Consider the following 16,927-nt stretch of genomic DNA (forward strand, 5'->3'; position numbering starts at 1 on the left):
TCTGGACTCACCAGAGTTGCAGGTCCTGTCCCGGCATTTTCCTGGGGTGGGGGTGGGGGTGGGATGGGCAGGGGCTCACGGGGGGCGGGGGGGAGCTGCCTACTTCATGGGACAGAGCAGCAGGAAGATGCAGGGAGGAGCTGGGCTGGGCCCACGACGGCAGGAAGTGGAAACCCCAGGGGTGTGCCCCCTGCCCTGCAGGGTGGACAGCGGGAGCCCAGCATGGGCACTGGGCACCCCACTGAAGAGACAGGAGGCGACGCAGGTAGGTACAGACCCCTCCCCCACCCCAAGATGCATCTGCAGAAGGGCTCGAGGCGGGCCAGCAGGGAGGACAACGCAGACTCGCTAACTACTGTTTAATTCCCCTTCCCCCAGCTGCCCGAAGCCCTACTCAGGCGGCGGGGGTTGGGGGGGCAGCTCCGCTAGGGTCGAGTCCACAGTGATGGTCGTGAGGCCATGATCTTCCAGGGGCGGCGTCATGGAGACCTCCATTTCAGGGGCCATGAGGTGGGACTCCACATGCACCGTGTGCAGGTCCATGTGATCTTCCTGAGCCCCGAAGTGCCCCACCAACCTGCACAGCGTTGTCCAGGTCAGGCCAGCTGCAGGTGGCCATCAGCACAGGCTCATGAGGCCTCAACCAGCCAGGGCTCCTGCCGTGTATGTGAACCACACCTCCCGGGGGGCTCGGGGAGCAGGGGCACAGCTCACCCTGGGGGTCCTCCCCTGGGGTCACTCACCTGTTGTCCATGTGTCCGGGGCATGTTTCACTGAGGGGCAGGGGGGAACAAAGGTAAGGCGTGAGTCTTGCCTCCAGGAGCCCAGCGGTGCTCCCCACACCTCTCTCCATCCCATTCTGGGAGATTCCATTCCCAAGTCCCTGGTGACCTCGCCCATCGAGGCCAAGGGCCCAGGGGGACGGCCTGGCCCCGCAGCCCTCACCCGCCCGCCCTGGCCCTGGGGCTCACGCACCCCTTGGCTCGAATGATGCCAACCGCCACAATGATGAGAGCGCAGAAGCAGCTGGCGCCGATGCCCGCCAGCACCACCAGCAGGGCAATGAGGGCCTCGCGACTGAGGCCAAGGCTACACTCGCAGTAGGTTCCAGCTGCAGACACAGGGCCAAGGGGCTGTCGTCACCTCCCCGTGGGTGACCCCCAAGCCCACCCTCCCACCCCCGGCAGCCACCAGAAGGACACGGGTGCGCCTGGCCTGCCTGGACCAGGGAGGGGCCCTGGCTGGGGACAGGGTTGGGGAACAGGAGGTGGCACCTGCAGCAGGGATGAGCAAAAGGGACAAATAGATCAGGCCGAGGGGGCTGCCAACCAGGCAGGAGTCAGGCTGGGGACAGGGGGCCATGTCCACGCCTCTGGACAGAACCCATCGGAAGGTGCTGACCTCACAATGGAGCTGTGAGGCAGGGCGGGTGGGGGCAGGGCCTCGCCTTGGGCTTCACCGCCCTCAGGCGCTGGGCTTCGAGGAGCCCTGGGCAGGCAGCCCCAGGGTAGGGCAGGTAGGGCGGCCGGGGCCTGGGAGTCACTCCAGAGTGCTCTGGCCAGATCTGAGGCAGGGGCAGCGGCGGGGCTGCCGCGGTCTTGGAAGGAGAGCGCTTCACGGCAAAGGGGCAGCGGCTGCACTTGGGCCCCTGGGGTCGCAGAGGCAGCGGCCTGGAAACCCAGAGAGGTCCACAGTGGGCAAGCCTGGGCCTCAGCTTCTCTGTCAGGATAAGGGCTGCTGCAGCTTAGGTGGGGCCTGGGCTCCAGCTGACTCACGTCACCACCCTCCCCCCAGGACTGGAACAAGCAGGGACCAAGGGAGGCCCGGGGGTGCACACGCACCCGCCGCCGCACATGGGCCCCGGCAGTGTCTCGCAGGACACCCTCGAGGCCCAGGTGGCTGCGAAATGGCTGCAGACGGCGCCTGGGGCTCTGGCGGAAGTGTGTCATCACAGTTGGCGCTCACAGCCACCGCCGCAGCCTGTCCCCTGTGCAGCCTCTCACAGACCAGGCGAGCGCTGTCCACAGGAGGCTGGCGCGGCCGGGGTTAACCTCAGCCTCCTCCCCTAAGGACCTGCCGAGCAAACCCAGGCAGCAGGAGCAAATACCTGCCCCCCGCCACGGCTAACCCCACAAGCACTGGGGGTGGGGAGCGCCCCACTGGGCGGCAGCCAACCCCTGGTCACTGGGGACCTCCCTGACCCTCACACAGGTGCCCCCTCCTGGTGGCAGCTCCTGGCACACACCTACACCTGTTGAGTGATCCTATGACCTGAGACGCTGGGTTTTACCACACTCATCCACAAACTGAGTCCAAAGGGACTCAGAGCAGGTGTGTCCAGGCCCAGCGGCTGGCACTGCCACCCTGCCAGGCCAGTCCAGCAGGTCTGCATCCTGGTTAGGATGACGAAGGCATGCCCAGCCCAGTGCCAGGCAGGAAGTCCCTCTTCTTTTTTTAAGTGTCTTTATTACTTATTTATTTCTGGCTGCGTTGGGTCTTTGCCGCCGTGCGCAGGCTTTCCCTAGTTCCAGTGAGCCGGGGCCACTCTTCGTCACGGTGCGGGGCCCTCTCATTGCGGCGGCTTCTCTTGTGGCGCACAGGCTCTAGGCGCGCGGGCTTCAGTAGTTGTGGCATGCGGCCTCTGTCGTTGTGGCTCGTGGGCTCTAGAGCGCAGGCTCAGTAGTTGTGGCGCACGGGCTTAGTTGCTGCGTGGCATGTGGGATCTTCCCAGACCAGGGCTCAAACCCGTGTCCCCCGCATTGGCAGGCGGATTCTTAACCACTGCGCCGCCAGGGAAGTCCCAAGCCCCTCTTGTGACCACAGTGCAGCCCGCCTTGGAGGGGCCAAGCAGGTGGAGCCCAAGGCGGGGACCCACTGGCCTGTCACTCCTCAAACTGCTAAGGCTATGCAGCTCATCTCTCCAAACCCCACAGCAAACACCACTCCGTGGAGCAAGAAGGAAAAGCCCTAGAGGGAGTTCCCGGGCAGTCTAGGGGTTAGGATTGCGGGCTTTCACTACTGTGGGGTGGGTTCAGTCCCTGGGTGGGGAACTGAGACCCCAGAAACTGCACGGCACAGCCAAGAAACAAAAAAAAGCAAAGCCCCAGAGCAGGACGGACACCAGGGCCCTCGAGCAGAACAGGCCAAAGAGAGGAGCGGGGGCACCGGGCGCAGGCTGGTGAGGAGCCGCAGCGTGTGTGGGGGCAGCGGTCACGGCTCCAGGCCTGGGAATGCACCGCAGGGAGGAGCAGGGCAGTGGAGACGTTCGTTCCAAAGGGCCTTTGTTGCCGTGGGGACGGCGCCACCGGGCTCGATCAGTTCCCGCTGGACAAGTGAAGGTCTGGGCCACGGAGGCTGCGGCACCGAGCGCAGCTTTGAAGGCCTCGGGCCTGGCAGAGCTAACAGCCTCCCCGCCTCCTGGGACCTGGGAGCAAGGGCAGTGCGGGGCCCCCAGTGCTGGCCTCAGACAGGACCCAGTGCTCCGGACACAACACCCCTGTGCTGCAGCTCTGGGGATGGCTGGACTCACTGGGCCCGGCATCTTGTGCTAGGAACATCGAGGCCCCCAGGCGCTCCTGACCACACGCCTCGGGGCACGGAAAGAACTGGCCTTTCTGAAAGCACTCTTCCTTGGAAGCCCCCAGCACGGCAGCTGCCCGAGCCTAGGCGTATCCCAGGCAGCACGTCATGCTGGAGACGCAAGAAGTTCTTGGCTTCACAGGGGCTGCCTGGCCACCCGCCCACCTCACGCATTCTGATGGAGCCCCCGGGCCCCAGCAGCAGCCCTGGGGCCCTCAGCCCAGCATTTGGGCGCCAGACCCTCACGCCAGCAGAGAGGGGGACCCGAGGGCTTCTTTCAAAGGCCAGAGGGGTGAGGCTGGAGCTGAGGCCCCTCAGGAGGGCGGCCCAGGAGGGCCCATCTCCCAGACAGCCCACCCCCGGTGAGCTCCTGCCCAAGCCAGGAGTGACGGGGGCCTCTGTCAGCCACGGTGGCCCAGAGACACCACGTGCCAGGACTCCGGGCCTGGAGCCCAAACCCAGGTGTGCAGCTCCCCGCCGACTCCCGGGAGCCGGGCTCTGCTAGGCTCTGTTGGAGGCCGGTCTCGAGGGAGAGCCTGACCGCGTGTCCACGAAGCCCACAGAGCCAGCAGGACAGGGAGGGAGGGAGAACCGTCTGCTTTACTCTCATTCGGGGGCTGGGCGGGGGTTGGGCGGGGGCGGGGCCTGGCAGCGGCTCAGCCGCAGCTCTTGGGCAGGCGGTAGACGCCAGCGGAGTAGACGAGCTGCTGGTCGCGCACCTTCCTCTGCAGGAAGCCCTGGAGCTCCTGCAGGTCGATCTCGGCCAGCGCGGGGCCGGTGACCACGAACATGCGCAGCATGCTGTAGATGCGCTCCAGCGACAGGCTCTCCAGGTTGGTCAGCATGGCCTGGATGTACGTCCAGAAGAGCTGGGGGCACAGCGGCCGGGGGCCGGCGGTCAGGCCCCGCTCTGGGCGGCCCCCCCCCCGCCCCCACCTGCCAGGCCCCGGGCGCACCAGCAGCTCCTCCTCCTTCTGGTCGGCCTGCGAGGCCATGCCCGAGTCGCTCTCGTCGTCGCTGTCGACGAGCACCATGCTGTCGCGGTCCTGGGGCCGCTCCTCCTCCACCACCGAGAAGGTGCCGGCCGGCCCCTCCCGCAGCACGCCCTGCTGCAGCCACACCGACACGCGCCGCCGCAGCTGCGCCACAGGCATCTTCACCGCCTTGCTCAGCTCCTCCAGGCTCCAGCTGGCTGTGGGCAGGGCGGCCGAGCACACGGCATGCTGGGCGGGGCTGTGCCCCCGCAGCTCGTCGGCCCAGCTCAGCAGGACCGGCAGGACCCTCACGGCACAGCCAGGCCCCAGCGGGGGGACGGGGCTGGGGGGGGGCGGGCGGGAAGGGCCTACTGCCCGCATGGCTCTGGGCCGCCGGGGTCCTGCCCACCCTCCACCCACCCTCCACCGGGGACAGAACGGTGCCCTCCCGGGAGGCGTGGCCAGAGCAGGGCAGCTGGGGGCTCACCTTGGTCCTGGAAGTACAGCAGGACCACCGCCTGCACAGGGGTCACCGCCACAGACAGGGTACGGTCGGCCAGCTCCACATCCATGGTCACCAGGCCCAAGGTGTGCTTCCAGCTGAGCGTCCGCATGGCCTGGGGAGGGCTGGGGTCAACACAGGCCGCCCGGCGGGTCCGGCTGGACAAGGCTTTGCTACCTGGGACCGGGTGAGGAAGGGCTCCCTGACCTGCCCCCACCCTGGCGGGCAGCGACGGGACCAGCACACGGCGGGACTCCAGTCCCCTCCCCCTCAACCGGCACCCCCTAACAGCAAGGGCCCCTGTGCCTCTGAGAGAAACGTCCACGTCCTGGCCTCAGGACCTCAGAAAGTGACCTGACTTGGAAACCAGGCCTTTGCAGATGTCGTTAGGGAAGAAGAGGTCGTGCTGGAGCCCCATGAACCCTAATCTAACTCAATCAGGGTCCTCACGGGAGGGCAGACGGTGTTCGAGGCTGGAGCGACACAGGCCCCCCTGGAGGCTGGAAGAGGCAGGAAGGACTCGCCCACAGCCTCCAGAAGGCCCACACCTCCATCTCACACCCTGGCCTCCAGAGCCAAGAGAAGTTCCTGTTTTAGCACCTGGCGTGCGGTACGTTGTTACAGCCACCATGGGACAGCGATACAGACTTCAGCCAGAGGGGAAGGTGCTGCTGTAGCAAATACCTTTTTAGAACACGTGGATGTGGCTGTGGTGTTGGGGGATGGGGGGGGCTGGGAAAGTTTTGAGCTGCATGCTCATAAAATCCTGGGTTGCCCTGGAGAGACTATTGGCAGAAACACAGACAGGAAAGGCCATTCCAGTGAGGCCTGCTGAAGCAAGGAACACATCACCAGAGATGGGAGGAAAGGCGACCCGTCACGCGGCGGCAGAGACGTGCTCTGCTGGGTGGAAAGCAGAACTCGCGAGGGAGGAACCTGGACGTTCGTTAGGTTGAGATTTCCAAGCAAAGTATGGAAGGTGCAGCCTGCTTTCTCCTCACCGCTTCTAGTGACTTGAGAGGGAAAACCGAGGAAGGACCTGGTGAGCAGAAAGGAGCCAGCAGCACTCGGGGGTTTGCACACCTGGCCGTGGGCTCTGCAGACAGAGCCCGTATGGCCCTAGAGGTGACCTGTGTCAAGGTGGCACCAACCAGCAGTGCCCAGGAGCCAGGACAGAGAGGGTCCAGGAGAGGTGTGAGAGCCCCCAGGCCCACGGACTGGACGCCGAGAACTGCATGCAGGCCAACAAGGTTCCTGAGAATTTAATAGCAGTGGAACCGAGGCCAGCCTGGGTGGAAAGGGAGGGACGGCCAAAGGAGAGCATGACTCTGAGGGCAGGGCCGTGATGCAGAGGCCTGGCCTGGCAGGGTGGGGCTGCCCCCCAGGGCAGAGAAGACTGGCATCCAGCCAAATGGAGGGGAACTTCCTCCAGTGGATTTCAGACTTGCTTAGGGCCTGGGAACCCTCCCTTCCTTCCAGTATCTCCCTTTTGGAAGGCAGGTGTCTGCCCAACGCCTGTCCCACCACTGGACTTTGGAAGCAGAGAGATATTTATTCACAGGTTTACAGCTGAAGGAGGATCGTGCCCCAGCTCTCACCCTGACCTGACTTAGAGATCTGGGACTTTGAGTTGGTGCCAGAATGGTTAAGACTTTGGGGACGGTAGACGTGGCTAAATGTATCTTGCACGTGAGAAGAACGTGAATTTGGGGGGCCAGAGAGTAGACTCTCACAGGTTGAACTGTGACCTCCACAAATGATGTTAAAGTCCTCACCCCCAGTGCCTCAGAATGTAACCCTATTTGCCAGTCGGGTCACTACAGATGCAGCTAGTTAAGGTGAGGTCACACTGGCGTGGGGGGCCCTAAATCCAGTATGACTGGTATCCCCATAAGAGGAGAATTTGGACACAGAGACACCGGGAGAGGCTGTGGGGCACGGTGCACGGGTCAGAGTGACGCCTCTACGAGCCAAGCAACATCTGGAGCCCCAGCAGCTGGAAGAGGCAAGAGGATCCTCCCCTGGAGCCTTTGGAGGGAGCGCGGCCCTGCCCATACCTTGGCTTTGAACTTCTGGCTGCCAGAACTGAGACAATAAGTTTCCGGTGCATCGATGGCCCCTGTCTGGAGTACTTTGTTAGCGCTGCCCCGGGGGGCACTGGTCACTCTGAGCTAAGCGCTGCTCTAAGTCCTTCTTCATGCCCCCAGCTCTGAAGGGGGGCGACAGCTAACCTCTCTACAGCTGGCAGCTGGCCAAGCTCATAACCTCGCACTCTGGCTCCCAGGCCGTGCCCTTTACCACCCCTCCAGCCTGCAGCGGGCACACGCGAGGCCCAGCAGCGGATGGCACAGGCACGGCCACCCCCACGTGTCCAGCGCGGTCCTCGGGCCAGGAGCCCGGCTGGCGGGAGGCAGAGGCACCGTGGCCACGGGCCTGACCTCTTGGCACAGACCGGGGGCCTGCCCGGCCGCTCCAGCGCCGTCACGCCGGGTACGTGGGCCTGAGAAGGAGGACATGCCTGAGCCACCCCCAGGCCCCGGGGGGGACTCCGGAGGAAGCCGGCGGGGCCTCTCCAGGCAGGCGAGCTGCGGCGCAGAGGCCAGCAGGGCAGCCAGAGCAGCAGGGGAGGGCGCCGAGCACACGGGCGGTCCACGTGGACGTCCTCCACTGGGGAGGGCCCCACAGAGCAAGCGCCACCCCCCACGCAGGGGCAGGAAGGGTCCCGGCCGGGCCCCACCTGCCGCCCTCCTGGGGCTCTGTCCTGAGGGCTCCCACCTCCAGGGGTGTCCCAGGTCCCTCCAGGGCTCAGGGTCTGCACCCTGGACACCTGCGGCCCTGTCCTCTGCTTGGGTGCCTGGTGTCTCCTCCAGCCGGTGGCCTCTCAGGCCCCACACCCCACTCATCAGACTGAACGCCCCAGAACCCACTTCTCCACTTCTCCACCTGTCCCCTGAAACCTGGGACAGGTGTCCCAACTCCCTCCTCTCTCCCAACACGGCTCCTCTGAACCATCACCTGGAAGAAGGGTCCTCCGTGCCACGGACCCTTGCCCACGCCAGGCTCCACCTGCCCACACCTCTCACCTGGACTCCCAACGCCAGGACTGGAGGGGACAAGCGATAAACTCTGCCAATCGGCCACTCCTGGCCCCCCGGCCTCCTGACCAGCCCACACACCTGCTTCTCCTTGCCGAGCCCTGTGGCCCCAGGGACCTGACAGCAGACAGCATGGTCTGGGTCCTCCAGACAGCAGCTTCCAGGGAAACAAGCCAGGGAGGGGCAGGATGGCGGAGGATCACAGAGGTCAAACACCTCAAAAGCAACCTGGAGACTCCCTGGAGACGCGCACGGAGGAGACACGGCCCCCAACTCCCCCGGGGCCGATCACTGCAGCCCAGCCCCTGGTTCTGAGGCCAAGGGGGTGGACGGTGGAAGAGGCAGCCCAGGGGCACGCCCACTCCCAGCGCCTTGGGGGCACAGGAGGGCGTGCAGAGAGTGTGCACACCTGCACAGCCAGGCTGCCAGGAGGGGAGGGGAGGGCGCTGAGCGCAGGGCACAGACGCGGAGGGACTCGTCCGAGGCGCCCCGGCGGCGCGGCCATACCTTCAGCTTCTCGTACTTCCTGCAGTAGACCTCCAGGGCCTCCCTGACGTCCTCGGGAACCTCCAGCTTCTCATCCTTGAAGGGCGGCCAGAACTCGCTGGAGAGGATGACGGCGTAGACCCCAAACGGCGGCTGCTCTTCTGCGGGCCGCTTCTCGTCCTCCTCGCGGATGTTGGCATTGATGCGGCGCGAGTCTGCCATGTCCTGCGGGGGAGACGGGGTCTCCTGAAGGTCCGGACTAGCAGGGGTAGGGGCCAGGCGGTGGCGGGAAGCCCCAGGCACCTACCTTGAGCATGACCTCGCAGAAGTGCATCGGGGCCTCGCCAAAGCGCAGCTTCAGCAGCTCCACGTTGCGGATCTCCCTGGAAGGACGCATCTCTGAGGGCTGTGGTGTGCCCCCGCCCCAACTGGCACCTGCAGAGCGACACTGCCCCCCCAACCCCCTCCCCGGAGCGGGGACGCCCCCAGCCCAGGAGGAGAGGTGGGAGCCCTGTGCCCACTCCACCCCAGGAGGCCCGGAAGCCCTGGGACCTACCGCCCCAGGCTCCTTGGCTGCCCCCAGGTCCCCCCTCCCCCGGGGGGCAGAGGCCAAGCACAGGTCAGTCCCCACCCAGCCTCAGGGACCCAGCGCATCCCCGACGCGCACCAGGGCTAACGGAGAGCAGCCACTGCGAGTGAAGGCCACGCCTCCCTGGGGACCCGGAGTGGCCCCTCACACGCCTCACCGCTCGGGGCTGAAGCTGAACTGGTGCAGCAGGCGGTCGGCCAGCAGCGAGCGGTACTCGTTGATGAAGAGGTCCTTGCTGCCGTAGATGCTGACCAGCAGGCTGATGATGTCTGAGGAGCGCCGCTTAGAGCTGGACTTCCCTGCACGGCACGGGCACCACCGGCGCCTCTCAGACACGGAGGCGGCACAGATGGTACCAGGCGGCTCCGGCCCGGCCGAGCCCATGAGGTGGGGAGGCCAAAAACCCACTCCTTCTCCAGCTGAAGCAGCAGAAGCAGGTGGGGCAGGCAGGGCACCACCCCCCCCCCCCACGGGTCTGGACGGGGACGCCACCCAAGCCAGGTGAAGAACCCTGGGGAACCAGGCGGGGTTACACTCTGACCATGGATCCCCTCGAGCTCCAGAGCCCACATGGCAACAAACTGGAGACCACAGCGCCTGCCCGACTGGACCACCCCCCGAAATCCAGAGCCTGGCAGCAGGGCCGGCAGGCGCTGACCTGGATCCGCGTCCACAGGGTCGGGGACCCAGTCCTCTGGCTCGCCCGAGTCATCCTCGCTGTCCTGGCCGGTCTCCAGGCTTGCCGGGTCCGTCTTGGACAGCTCAACAGCCAAGTCCCCCGTCCCATCCGAGTCCCCGGTCAGCCCTGCCACGATCTGCCGCACCGTGTCCTCCCGCGTCCTGCCAGGCACGAGCCCCTCACCGCCTGTCCCACCCGAACACGGGACCCCACCTGACCCCTGCAGCCAGGGCCGTCAGTCACGTGCTAAAGACAAGCCCATGAGACTCCCTCCCCCACCCCGCCACCCCTAAAACTAAAAAGCTATCATTTTCTAGAAGTAGAGCTGAGATGACGAGACAGACCCAAGGCCAGGCCACACATGGCCAGGAGGCAGCAGGCCTGAGTTAGGGCAGCTCCAGACGCTGCCCGGCCCCATGCCCGAGCCTCCGCTGTGCCCTTCTGCGTTTCTGGGTGGCTGTGCACGGCGCCTGCTCAAACACATTCCCGGCAGACAGCCCGAGAGGCTCTGCTCCTCGTGGTAGAAGGCCAGCAACACAAGGCCCGACCCTTCCCGCCAGTCCTGGGGCCAGGCTGGCACGAGGCAAAGCTGAGCAGGGGCGCCTGTCCGTGCTGGTGTGGGGCCCCCCGGCCTGCACATGGGCCTGGTGACCCTGGGCTACAGGCGTGGGAAGCAGCGCTGTCAGAAGGAAGGAGCCCAGCCCGGGAGGGGAGACAGAGCATCCCCGGCTCCCCAAGGACCACACCCCTCCGGCTCCAGCAAGACCCACGGGGAGTGCAGCTGCACGAGTGGGGCCGGGAGCTCTGAGCAGCTTCCTGGAGTCGGCCCCTGGCGCTCACCTCAGGTAGCGGCGAATGGGCTCACAGGCCACCTCCAGGACAACCATGGAGGGATCCAGCACACGCAGCGCCTTGATGGCGGAGATGTACAGGGTGATGATGTCGCACGTATTCACGCCTACGGCCGGGATGGGAGAGCTCTGTCCCAGAAGGGCCCAGGCAACACAGGGCCGCGCAGGCAGCCACCCGGGTCAGGTGACCTGCAGGTCCCACCTCACCCCCAGGAGACCCGCGTGATCTGCAGGGAGCTGTTTCCTCCCCTACCCCTGCGCTCACTTGCTTTCTCCCCTTGCAAAGTGGGGTCTGTTCTAAAGGGACCGGGCGCTGCCCCTGCCCCCGAAGAACCACACAAAACTGCCTCTTAGCCCACTCCCTCCACAGGCCCCAGGCCTGGGCTTCCAGATCCGGGCCCTGAGGGTGAATGGCGGGTGGGCCTCGGCAGCACCTGGGTGGAGGAGTCGTGTCTCCAGGGCAGCCTTGAGGGACACAAGAAGCTGCGGCCTCTGGTCGGTCCTCTCCAGGCAGTACTTGAGGTCTTCCACGGCCGGCCGGGAGTCCGGGAAGTCTGCAGGGAGAGGCCGGTCCTAGCACGTGCACACGTGGCAAACACACACTGTGTGCGAGAGGCCTGGCTCTGCTCGAGACACCGCGGTCCCAGATGTGCCCGCCGCCCCACCCTCAATGAGCTGAAGGGCAGAGGCATAGGAAGATGGCTCCCTGGCAGGTGGGCCGACCTCGGATGATGCTGAAGAGCTCCTCGATGCGCAGGCTGGCGTAGATGCGATAGAAGAACCTCTGCACGTGGCAGCGCCACCGGCGCAGGCTGCTCCCGGCCTCTGGGGACGCAGGCCTGCTGGGGCCGTCCTGCAGGAACACCTTGCCCAGCCAGCCGACCACCCTCTCAATCCACTGTCGGGAGGACACAGGTGTGGGACTCTGGGGGCCATGCCCAGAGCAGAGACGAGGAGAAGCCACACAGCTGCCCGCCCCGCTGGCTGGGCCCTGGGAGCCCCCAAGGCCACCTACTCTGGAGACCAGGAGCACGTTAAATTCAGCAGGACTAGGGACCCAAAGGAGGCCTCCCAGGGCCTCCATCAACACACACCCAGGCCCCTTCCACACACACCAGCACCCATGCTCATCCCCAGCAACAGTGGCTCTGACACAGGGCACTACGTCTGAGCGGATGGACACACCCTGGGGGTCCCATGCACAGCGAGACCCCCCCCAAGCACAACCCACAGCACCCAGCGGGAACACTTCTGAGCCTGTGCACGTTAAATCCACAGGACACCCTACCACACGGACCCGAGCGCGTACATGTCTTCCCACGGCCGCCCAGCCACCGGCAAGACCACCTGGACGATGTGTCGCCTAGGGACGGCACAGCTACCCGCCAGACCTCCAGCTTCACACCACCCCCCCCATGGCAGGGACGCTTGCTTTGAACACCACCCCTCACCCGCACAGCTTACCTGCATCCTCAGGAGACAGATAGCAGGAGCAGTGGAGGGGAACAGGCGGGAAGTGGGAGCAGGCTGAAGCCCCCCGTGGTTGGGCGCAGCTCTTCCTCAACTCTGTGCAGCCCAGAGCAGATCCCAGACCATGTCCCAATAGTGTGGATGCCCCCGACGACCCCACTGGGATACCCCAGACCTTGGTGTGGCCTCCAGCCACGTGACCCTGCGCAGACCTCGCTAAGCCTGTCACAGGCTCTTCCTTGCTATCACCAGGATGGGCCCAGAACGACTGGCCTCCACCCAGCACCAAGACGACTTCAATCACCAGCAACGTCCTGATGCACCTGGCTCTCCACGCTCTGGCTGTTTCTAAAGCCGAGGTGTCAGTTTTGCCAGAAACCTCTAGTCCACAAGGACACAGCCCGCTGGGGGTCCTCACCTTGTGGAACTCACGCAGGAAGGAGCGCTCGTACTCGCCCCGGCAGCGGTCCTCCATCCTCTCCCGGGTCACTTGGTGCAGAGTGGTGGTCACAGCCTCGGCACTGACCCGCTCCAGCAGACTAAGCCTGTGTCTGGAGAAGAGCCCTGCCCGTGGAGAACGCAGAGCACACGCAAGCGTGCCCAACCCCACCCCAGCACGTGCCTCCCACAGCTCTCCCGTCGGGGGCACAACTGCACCAGAGGCTTCGAGGAAAAGCTGCTGTGAAAACAAGCACTGGCCAGTGACCACCCGCCCTCCCCAGCTGGCCTCTCTGCCCAGACCGGGACACTGGCCTTCCCCACATGATCAACATGTCTTGCTACTGGGGCCAAGACTCATCTCGCAGAAATGGCCCTGAGACAACAGCTAAATACATCACTACCCTGGCCCCACAAACACAGATGCAGCTGTCTGTGCTCCTTGGTGCAGATGCCGATCTATAAGGACAAAGGCTCCTGAGAGAACGAAACTTCTGTGGATCAGACCACACCCTCACTCCAACTAAGAGACTCTCTAACAGCTACACTGCTGCCACTTCACTCAAAGTGACAAAGTCATCATAAGTGGCCACAGAGAGTGGAGGGACCACATGACAGGACCTGGCTCTAACAACAAGATCCTTCCCTCCTCGAGAGACCAGAAGGGCAATCAGTTTGCCCAGCACGTTGGTCTAATCTCTGACTTGCTCTAGAGAGAAAAAAGAATAGTCGCACCTTTCGCAACCATAGGATAAACATCGTTCCTCTCCTGAGAGTCCACAAACAGCACAGCAAAATCCTGCACAGCCCAGGAAATTCAAAATCACGTGGAATCTTAGCATAAGCAAAGCGTGAAATCCTGAGCTAGGGCGAATGACAGGTGCACCTGTGTCCAGAGTGAAAGGTATAAACTCACAACACACGGATCCTGGGGACCCTCTCTTTGGCTACCAGGACAGGTGGCAGAGACCCCTAGCCAGCTCAGCAGCTCTCTGCAGGGGCCAGCTGGACCCAGAAGGCCAAGCAGGAGCCAGGAGGAACAGGGGCACGGCCACGCAGGCACAAGTACTCACAGGACTTGGCTGAGCTGGTGGAACTGCTCCAGCGCCTGGCGGCACCAGCACTGCTGCTTGTCACTGCCACATCCCGCACAGAGTGGGCTCTGCAGAAGGCGGTAGTACCGGCGGCGGGCGTATCTGCTGTCCAATTCCCCCTCCAGTTCGGGGTCGGTTCCTCCTTCTCCTTTTCTCTTACTCTGCATGTAAACTCTCAAGAAGCGCCCATAGAGGCGCTGGATCATCTCCTGAAAAGTTCTGGGAGTGGAAAAGAACAAGACGCCCCGCAATGTGGTATGAACCTTTTCCCGAAGCCCCTGAGCACCGGTGCCCATAAGCAAGCCCAGGCGAGTCCATTTCTCCAAGAGCTCTAGACTACGCAGGTAGGGATCCAGGCGGCTCTCCAGGAGCCCGAAAGCATCGAGGAGCAGCAGAAGGCACTGGGGCTCGTCTGCACAGTTCTCACGTTGGGAAACGGCATTCCAGAACTCGAGGGATATGTTAGACTGCAGGTCGTTCTGCAGCACCTCTGCGAACCACTCCTCCAAGACCGAGTGCAGACCGTGGCCCCTGAGAACCTCCACCGCCGCCCGGAGCTCCTCCTCCTTTGGAGGAACCGCACCGCTGGTCCGGGAGGATGCCTGGAGTACAGAAAACTGTAAGAAGAGAACACAGCGCAGAGGTGGAGAGAGCGGTGACAGATGTGGAGAGACAAAAAAGGGACAAAGCGCAGGGGAGCCTACGGAAACCCCGCTGCCCTTCGTCGCACGGATGCAGGGCCCACGCTTAGGGACAGGCTGTGGAACAAGAAAGGACTCTGGGGGAAACAGGTTGGACAGAAGCGGGCGGAGGGATCCGTATGAACCCGAAAGTGGACGCGTAGGGTCCCGGGAACCCCGCACGGGCCCGCCGCCCTCTTCTCGGGCCTCACCAGTCCCAGAGCGGCCGGCGGCACCAGTCCGGTGCTCACGGTATTCCAGGCCACCAGCAGCTCTTGGGCAGGTCCGGGGTCATTGTGCGCCGCCGCTTCCGCCGCCGCCATCTGCGCCCACCAGCTCCTAGAGCCGCCGGCGCGGCGCGCGGCGATGACGCAAACGAGAGGCGCGCGGCGGTGACGTGCGCCGTGGACACGCCGTCTGTAGGCAGTGCGCAAGCGCGAGCCCCGATGCGGTAACGGCGGTTGGAGAGGCCGGGATCCCGGGCGGCGACCATGACCCAGCAGGGCGCGGCGCTGCAGAACTACAACAACGAGCTGGTCAAATGTGAGCGGCCGAGCGGTGGGGCCCGCCGGGCAGGCTGGGAGGGCGTGGGTCTCGCCGGCCTGCGGTCGCGGGCAGTAGCTGGCCCGCAGCGCGCGGCCGAGCGTGTTGTACGGTCCGTGCGCGGCTTTCCGGGCCGGGGCGGCGCGGACGCCGTGCGGACCTGCCCAGCGCACAGCCGCGGTGTGGCTCGCCCCGAGGGCTAGGTATCTGTGGAGTGAGCAGAGGACGATGGGCTTGAGTACGCACGGCCTCCCGGCCTCATGCCTCGAGCCTCGCGCGGTGCTTTCTTTAACTCTGAGACTCCTCTGACGCAGGACATTGGCCTGGCTCGGGCGAAAGGTGGCCCATCTGGCACCCGGGTCCTCCACTATCCACTAGCCTTCTCTCCTCCAGAGCAGGGGGCTCCAGAGCTGGAGGGACGGTGCTGTCCTTCCTGCCCCGGGCCCACCGCGCCTGTCTCTTTCGGCCCACCCTAGGCATCGAGGAGCTGTGTCAGAAGCGGGAAGAGTTGTGCCGGCAGATCCAGCAGGAAGAGGAGGAGAAGCAGCGGCTGCAGAATGAGGTGAGGCAGCTGACGGAGAAGCTGGCCCGAGTCAACGAGAACCTGGCTCGCAAGATAGCCTCTCGGAATGAGTTCGATCGGACCATCGCGGAGACGGAGGCTGCCTACCTCAAGGTGGGGCTCGGGGGCCCGCGTGCTGGGCCGAGCCCTCCAAGGCTTTCTGGCCCAGGGGTGCCTAGACAGGCTGTAGGCCCCCCGTGGAGTGACAACACGGCGTGACCTGGGTCCTGTTGTTGGCACCATGCTCATCACCGCATAGCGGGTTCCGGACTGTGAGCGGCAGAGCAGCGGCAGGAGCCAGAGCCGACCTCGGCCTGGCTTCCCCGGGTGCGAGGAAGGGGCTTTGGGCCAGACTCAGAGGGGAGAAGGGCCCTGGCCCAGGAGGGGGGCTGGGCTGCGGGAGCTTTCCAACAGGAGGAGCAGTGCTAACCAGCTGGTGTTTCTGTTCGCAGATCTTGGAGAGCTCGCAGACTCTGCTTAGTGTCCTGAAGAGGGAAGCGGGGAACCTGACCAAGGCCGCAGCCCCCGAGCAGAGGAGCAGCGGAGGCAAGGACAGCTGACGAGGCCACAGGCGGAGGGCCTGCCTCCACTGCGCCCCCTCTACGGCTCAGCCCCCGGCAAGTCTGTCTTCAAAGCATCTTTATCCTTCACGGCAGCAGCTTTTTCCTCTTGTTGTCTTTGGTGCCGAGAGAGGCAACTGCCAACCTTCACTGGCTCTGGGTGACAGGAAAGACCTGAGCGTAGCCCACCAGGTGGGGTTCCTGGCTCTGAGCTCACGCAGGCGCTGGGGAGGGCAGCTCTACTCAGGGTCCCACTGAGGTCTCCACACCAGCCTGGGGCTGCGGGGAAGGCCCGCTTCTGGTCTCAGCACCTTGGGAGTCCTGTCACCCCTCCCTCGCCCCGCAGGTGCCCAGGCAAGTGGGGCAGGGGCTGGGCCCCTCTTTCACCTCAGAGCTTGCCTGGGGCCTGTGACTGTCAGTAAAGACTGTCTTTGTAAAGATCCACGTCAGCCTGCTGCTTGTGTCAGGAGTGTGCGGCTGCCGGGCCCCCCTAGAGTCAAAATACGAATCCTTGCCCAGTTGTAATATGGCTCCTCCGTGAAGGGATGGCTTTCCCTGTGACCGGCCTTGCGTTCAGAGGTAAGGGTGCTCCTAAGCATTTCGTGTGACCCCCGTCACCCACCTCTCCCATCAGGGCCACTGGTCCTGGTTTCTAGCATAAGGCCTGGCCCAAGGAGATGCTCTTCCTGTGCTCAGGTCCCCTGGGAACGGCTGCACCCCAGCTCAGTGATTCCAGATTCTGCCGGACAGCAGCACCCCTGCTCCCAGTCTCTGGTCACAGGCCATTCTCCCATGCAGCCCAGGGCCCTGCCTTCCATCCCGAGT

The 16,927-nt window shown here is 64.6% G+C and overlaps 3 protein-coding genes across 3 annotated transcripts; 1 reads left to right on the forward strand and 2 right to left on the reverse strand.

Annotated features, from left to right (window-relative positions):
* Positions 1-358: 358 nt before the first annotated feature.
* TMEM210 (transmembrane protein 210) lies at positions 359-2,331 on the reverse strand. The gene is made up of 4 exons (XM_057548036.1): positions 1,842-2,331; positions 976-1,111; positions 744-773; positions 359-605 (listed from the first exon to the last, which is right to left on the reverse strand). The coding sequence occupies exons 1-4, from the start codon at positions 1,947-1,949 to the stop codon at positions 391-393; spliced, it is 489 nt and encodes a 162-aa protein (XP_057404019.1). The 5' UTR covers positions 1,950-2,331; the 3' UTR covers positions 359-390.
* Positions 2,332-4,085: 1,754 nt separating this feature from the next.
* On the reverse strand, positions 4,086-14,879 carry ANAPC2 (anaphase promoting complex subunit 2). The gene is made up of 13 exons (XM_057548035.1): positions 14,650-14,879; positions 13,737-14,359; positions 12,644-12,776; positions 11,479-11,653; positions 11,190-11,309; positions 10,745-10,862; positions 9,884-10,065; positions 9,383-9,524; positions 8,944-9,019; positions 8,658-8,861; positions 5,041-5,170; positions 4,536-4,771; positions 4,086-4,448 (listed from the first exon to the last, which is right to left on the reverse strand). The coding sequence occupies exons 1-13, from the start codon at positions 14,758-14,760 to the stop codon at positions 4,236-4,238; spliced, it is 2,463 nt and encodes an 820-aa protein (XP_057404018.1). The 5' UTR covers positions 14,761-14,879; the 3' UTR covers positions 4,086-4,235.
* On the forward strand, positions 14,824-16,544 carry SSNA1 (SS nuclear autoantigen 1). Its single transcript, XM_007182728.2, has 3 exons — positions 14,824-14,980; positions 15,457-15,656; positions 15,995-16,544. Exons 1-3 carry the CDS (start codon positions 14,929-14,931, stop codon positions 16,100-16,102), a joined length of 360 nt encoding a protein of 119 aa, XP_007182790.1. The 5' UTR covers positions 14,824-14,928; the 3' UTR covers positions 16,103-16,544.
* Positions 16,545-16,927: the final 383 nt, after the last annotated feature.

This window comes from Balaenoptera acutorostrata, chromosome 6, assembly GCF_949987535.1.
Source record: "Balaenoptera acutorostrata chromosome 6, mBalAcu1.1, whole genome shotgun sequence".
Classification (NCBI taxonomy): Eukaryota; Metazoa; Chordata; class Mammalia; order Artiodactyla; family Balaenopteridae; genus Balaenoptera; species Balaenoptera acutorostrata.

What these genes read in the sequence shown, in the direction of transcription:
- TMEM210 (XM_057548036.1), bottom strand. Translation starts at nt 1,949, where the DNA reads ATGACACACTTCCGCCAGAGCCCCAGGCGCCGTCTGCAGCCATTTCGC. An exon ending in GGGCCCATGTGCGGCGGCGG is followed by an intron (nt 1,112 to 1,841) that starts GTGCGTGTGCAC and finishes CTGTGTCTGCAG; the next exon opens with CTGGAACCTACTGCGAGTGT. An exon ending in CCCGGACACATGGACAACAG is followed by an intron (nt 606 to 743) that starts GTGAGTGACCCC and finishes GGCCACCTGCAG; the next exon opens with CTGGCCTGACCTGGACAACG.
- ANAPC2 (XM_057548035.1), bottom strand. Translation starts at nt 14,760, where the DNA reads ATGGCGGCGGCGGAAGCGGCGGCGCACAATGACCCCGGACCTGCCCAA. An exon ending in GCTCTTCAGCATCATCCGAG is followed by an intron (nt 11,310 to 11,478) that starts GTCGGCCCACCT and finishes CTCTCCCTGCAG; the next exon opens with ACTTCCCGGACTCCCGGCCG. An exon ending in CCCATTCGCCGCTACCTGAG is followed by an intron (nt 10,066 to 10,744) that starts GTGAGCGCCAGG and finishes CGTGCCTGGCAG; the next exon opens with GACGCGGGAGGACACGGTGC.
- SSNA1 (XM_007182728.2), top strand. Translation starts at nt 14,929, where the DNA reads ATGACCCAGCAGGGCGCGGCGCTGCAGAACTACAACAACGAGCTGGTC. An exon ending in CAACAACGAGCTGGTCAAAT is followed by an intron (nt 14,981 to 15,456) that starts GTGAGCGGCCGA and finishes GGCCCACCCTAG; the next exon opens with GCATCGAGGAGCTGTGTCAG. An exon ending in CGGAGGCTGCCTACCTCAAG is followed by an intron (nt 15,657 to 15,994) that starts GTGGGGCTCGGG and finishes TTCTGTTCGCAG; the next exon opens with ATCTTGGAGAGCTCGCAGAC.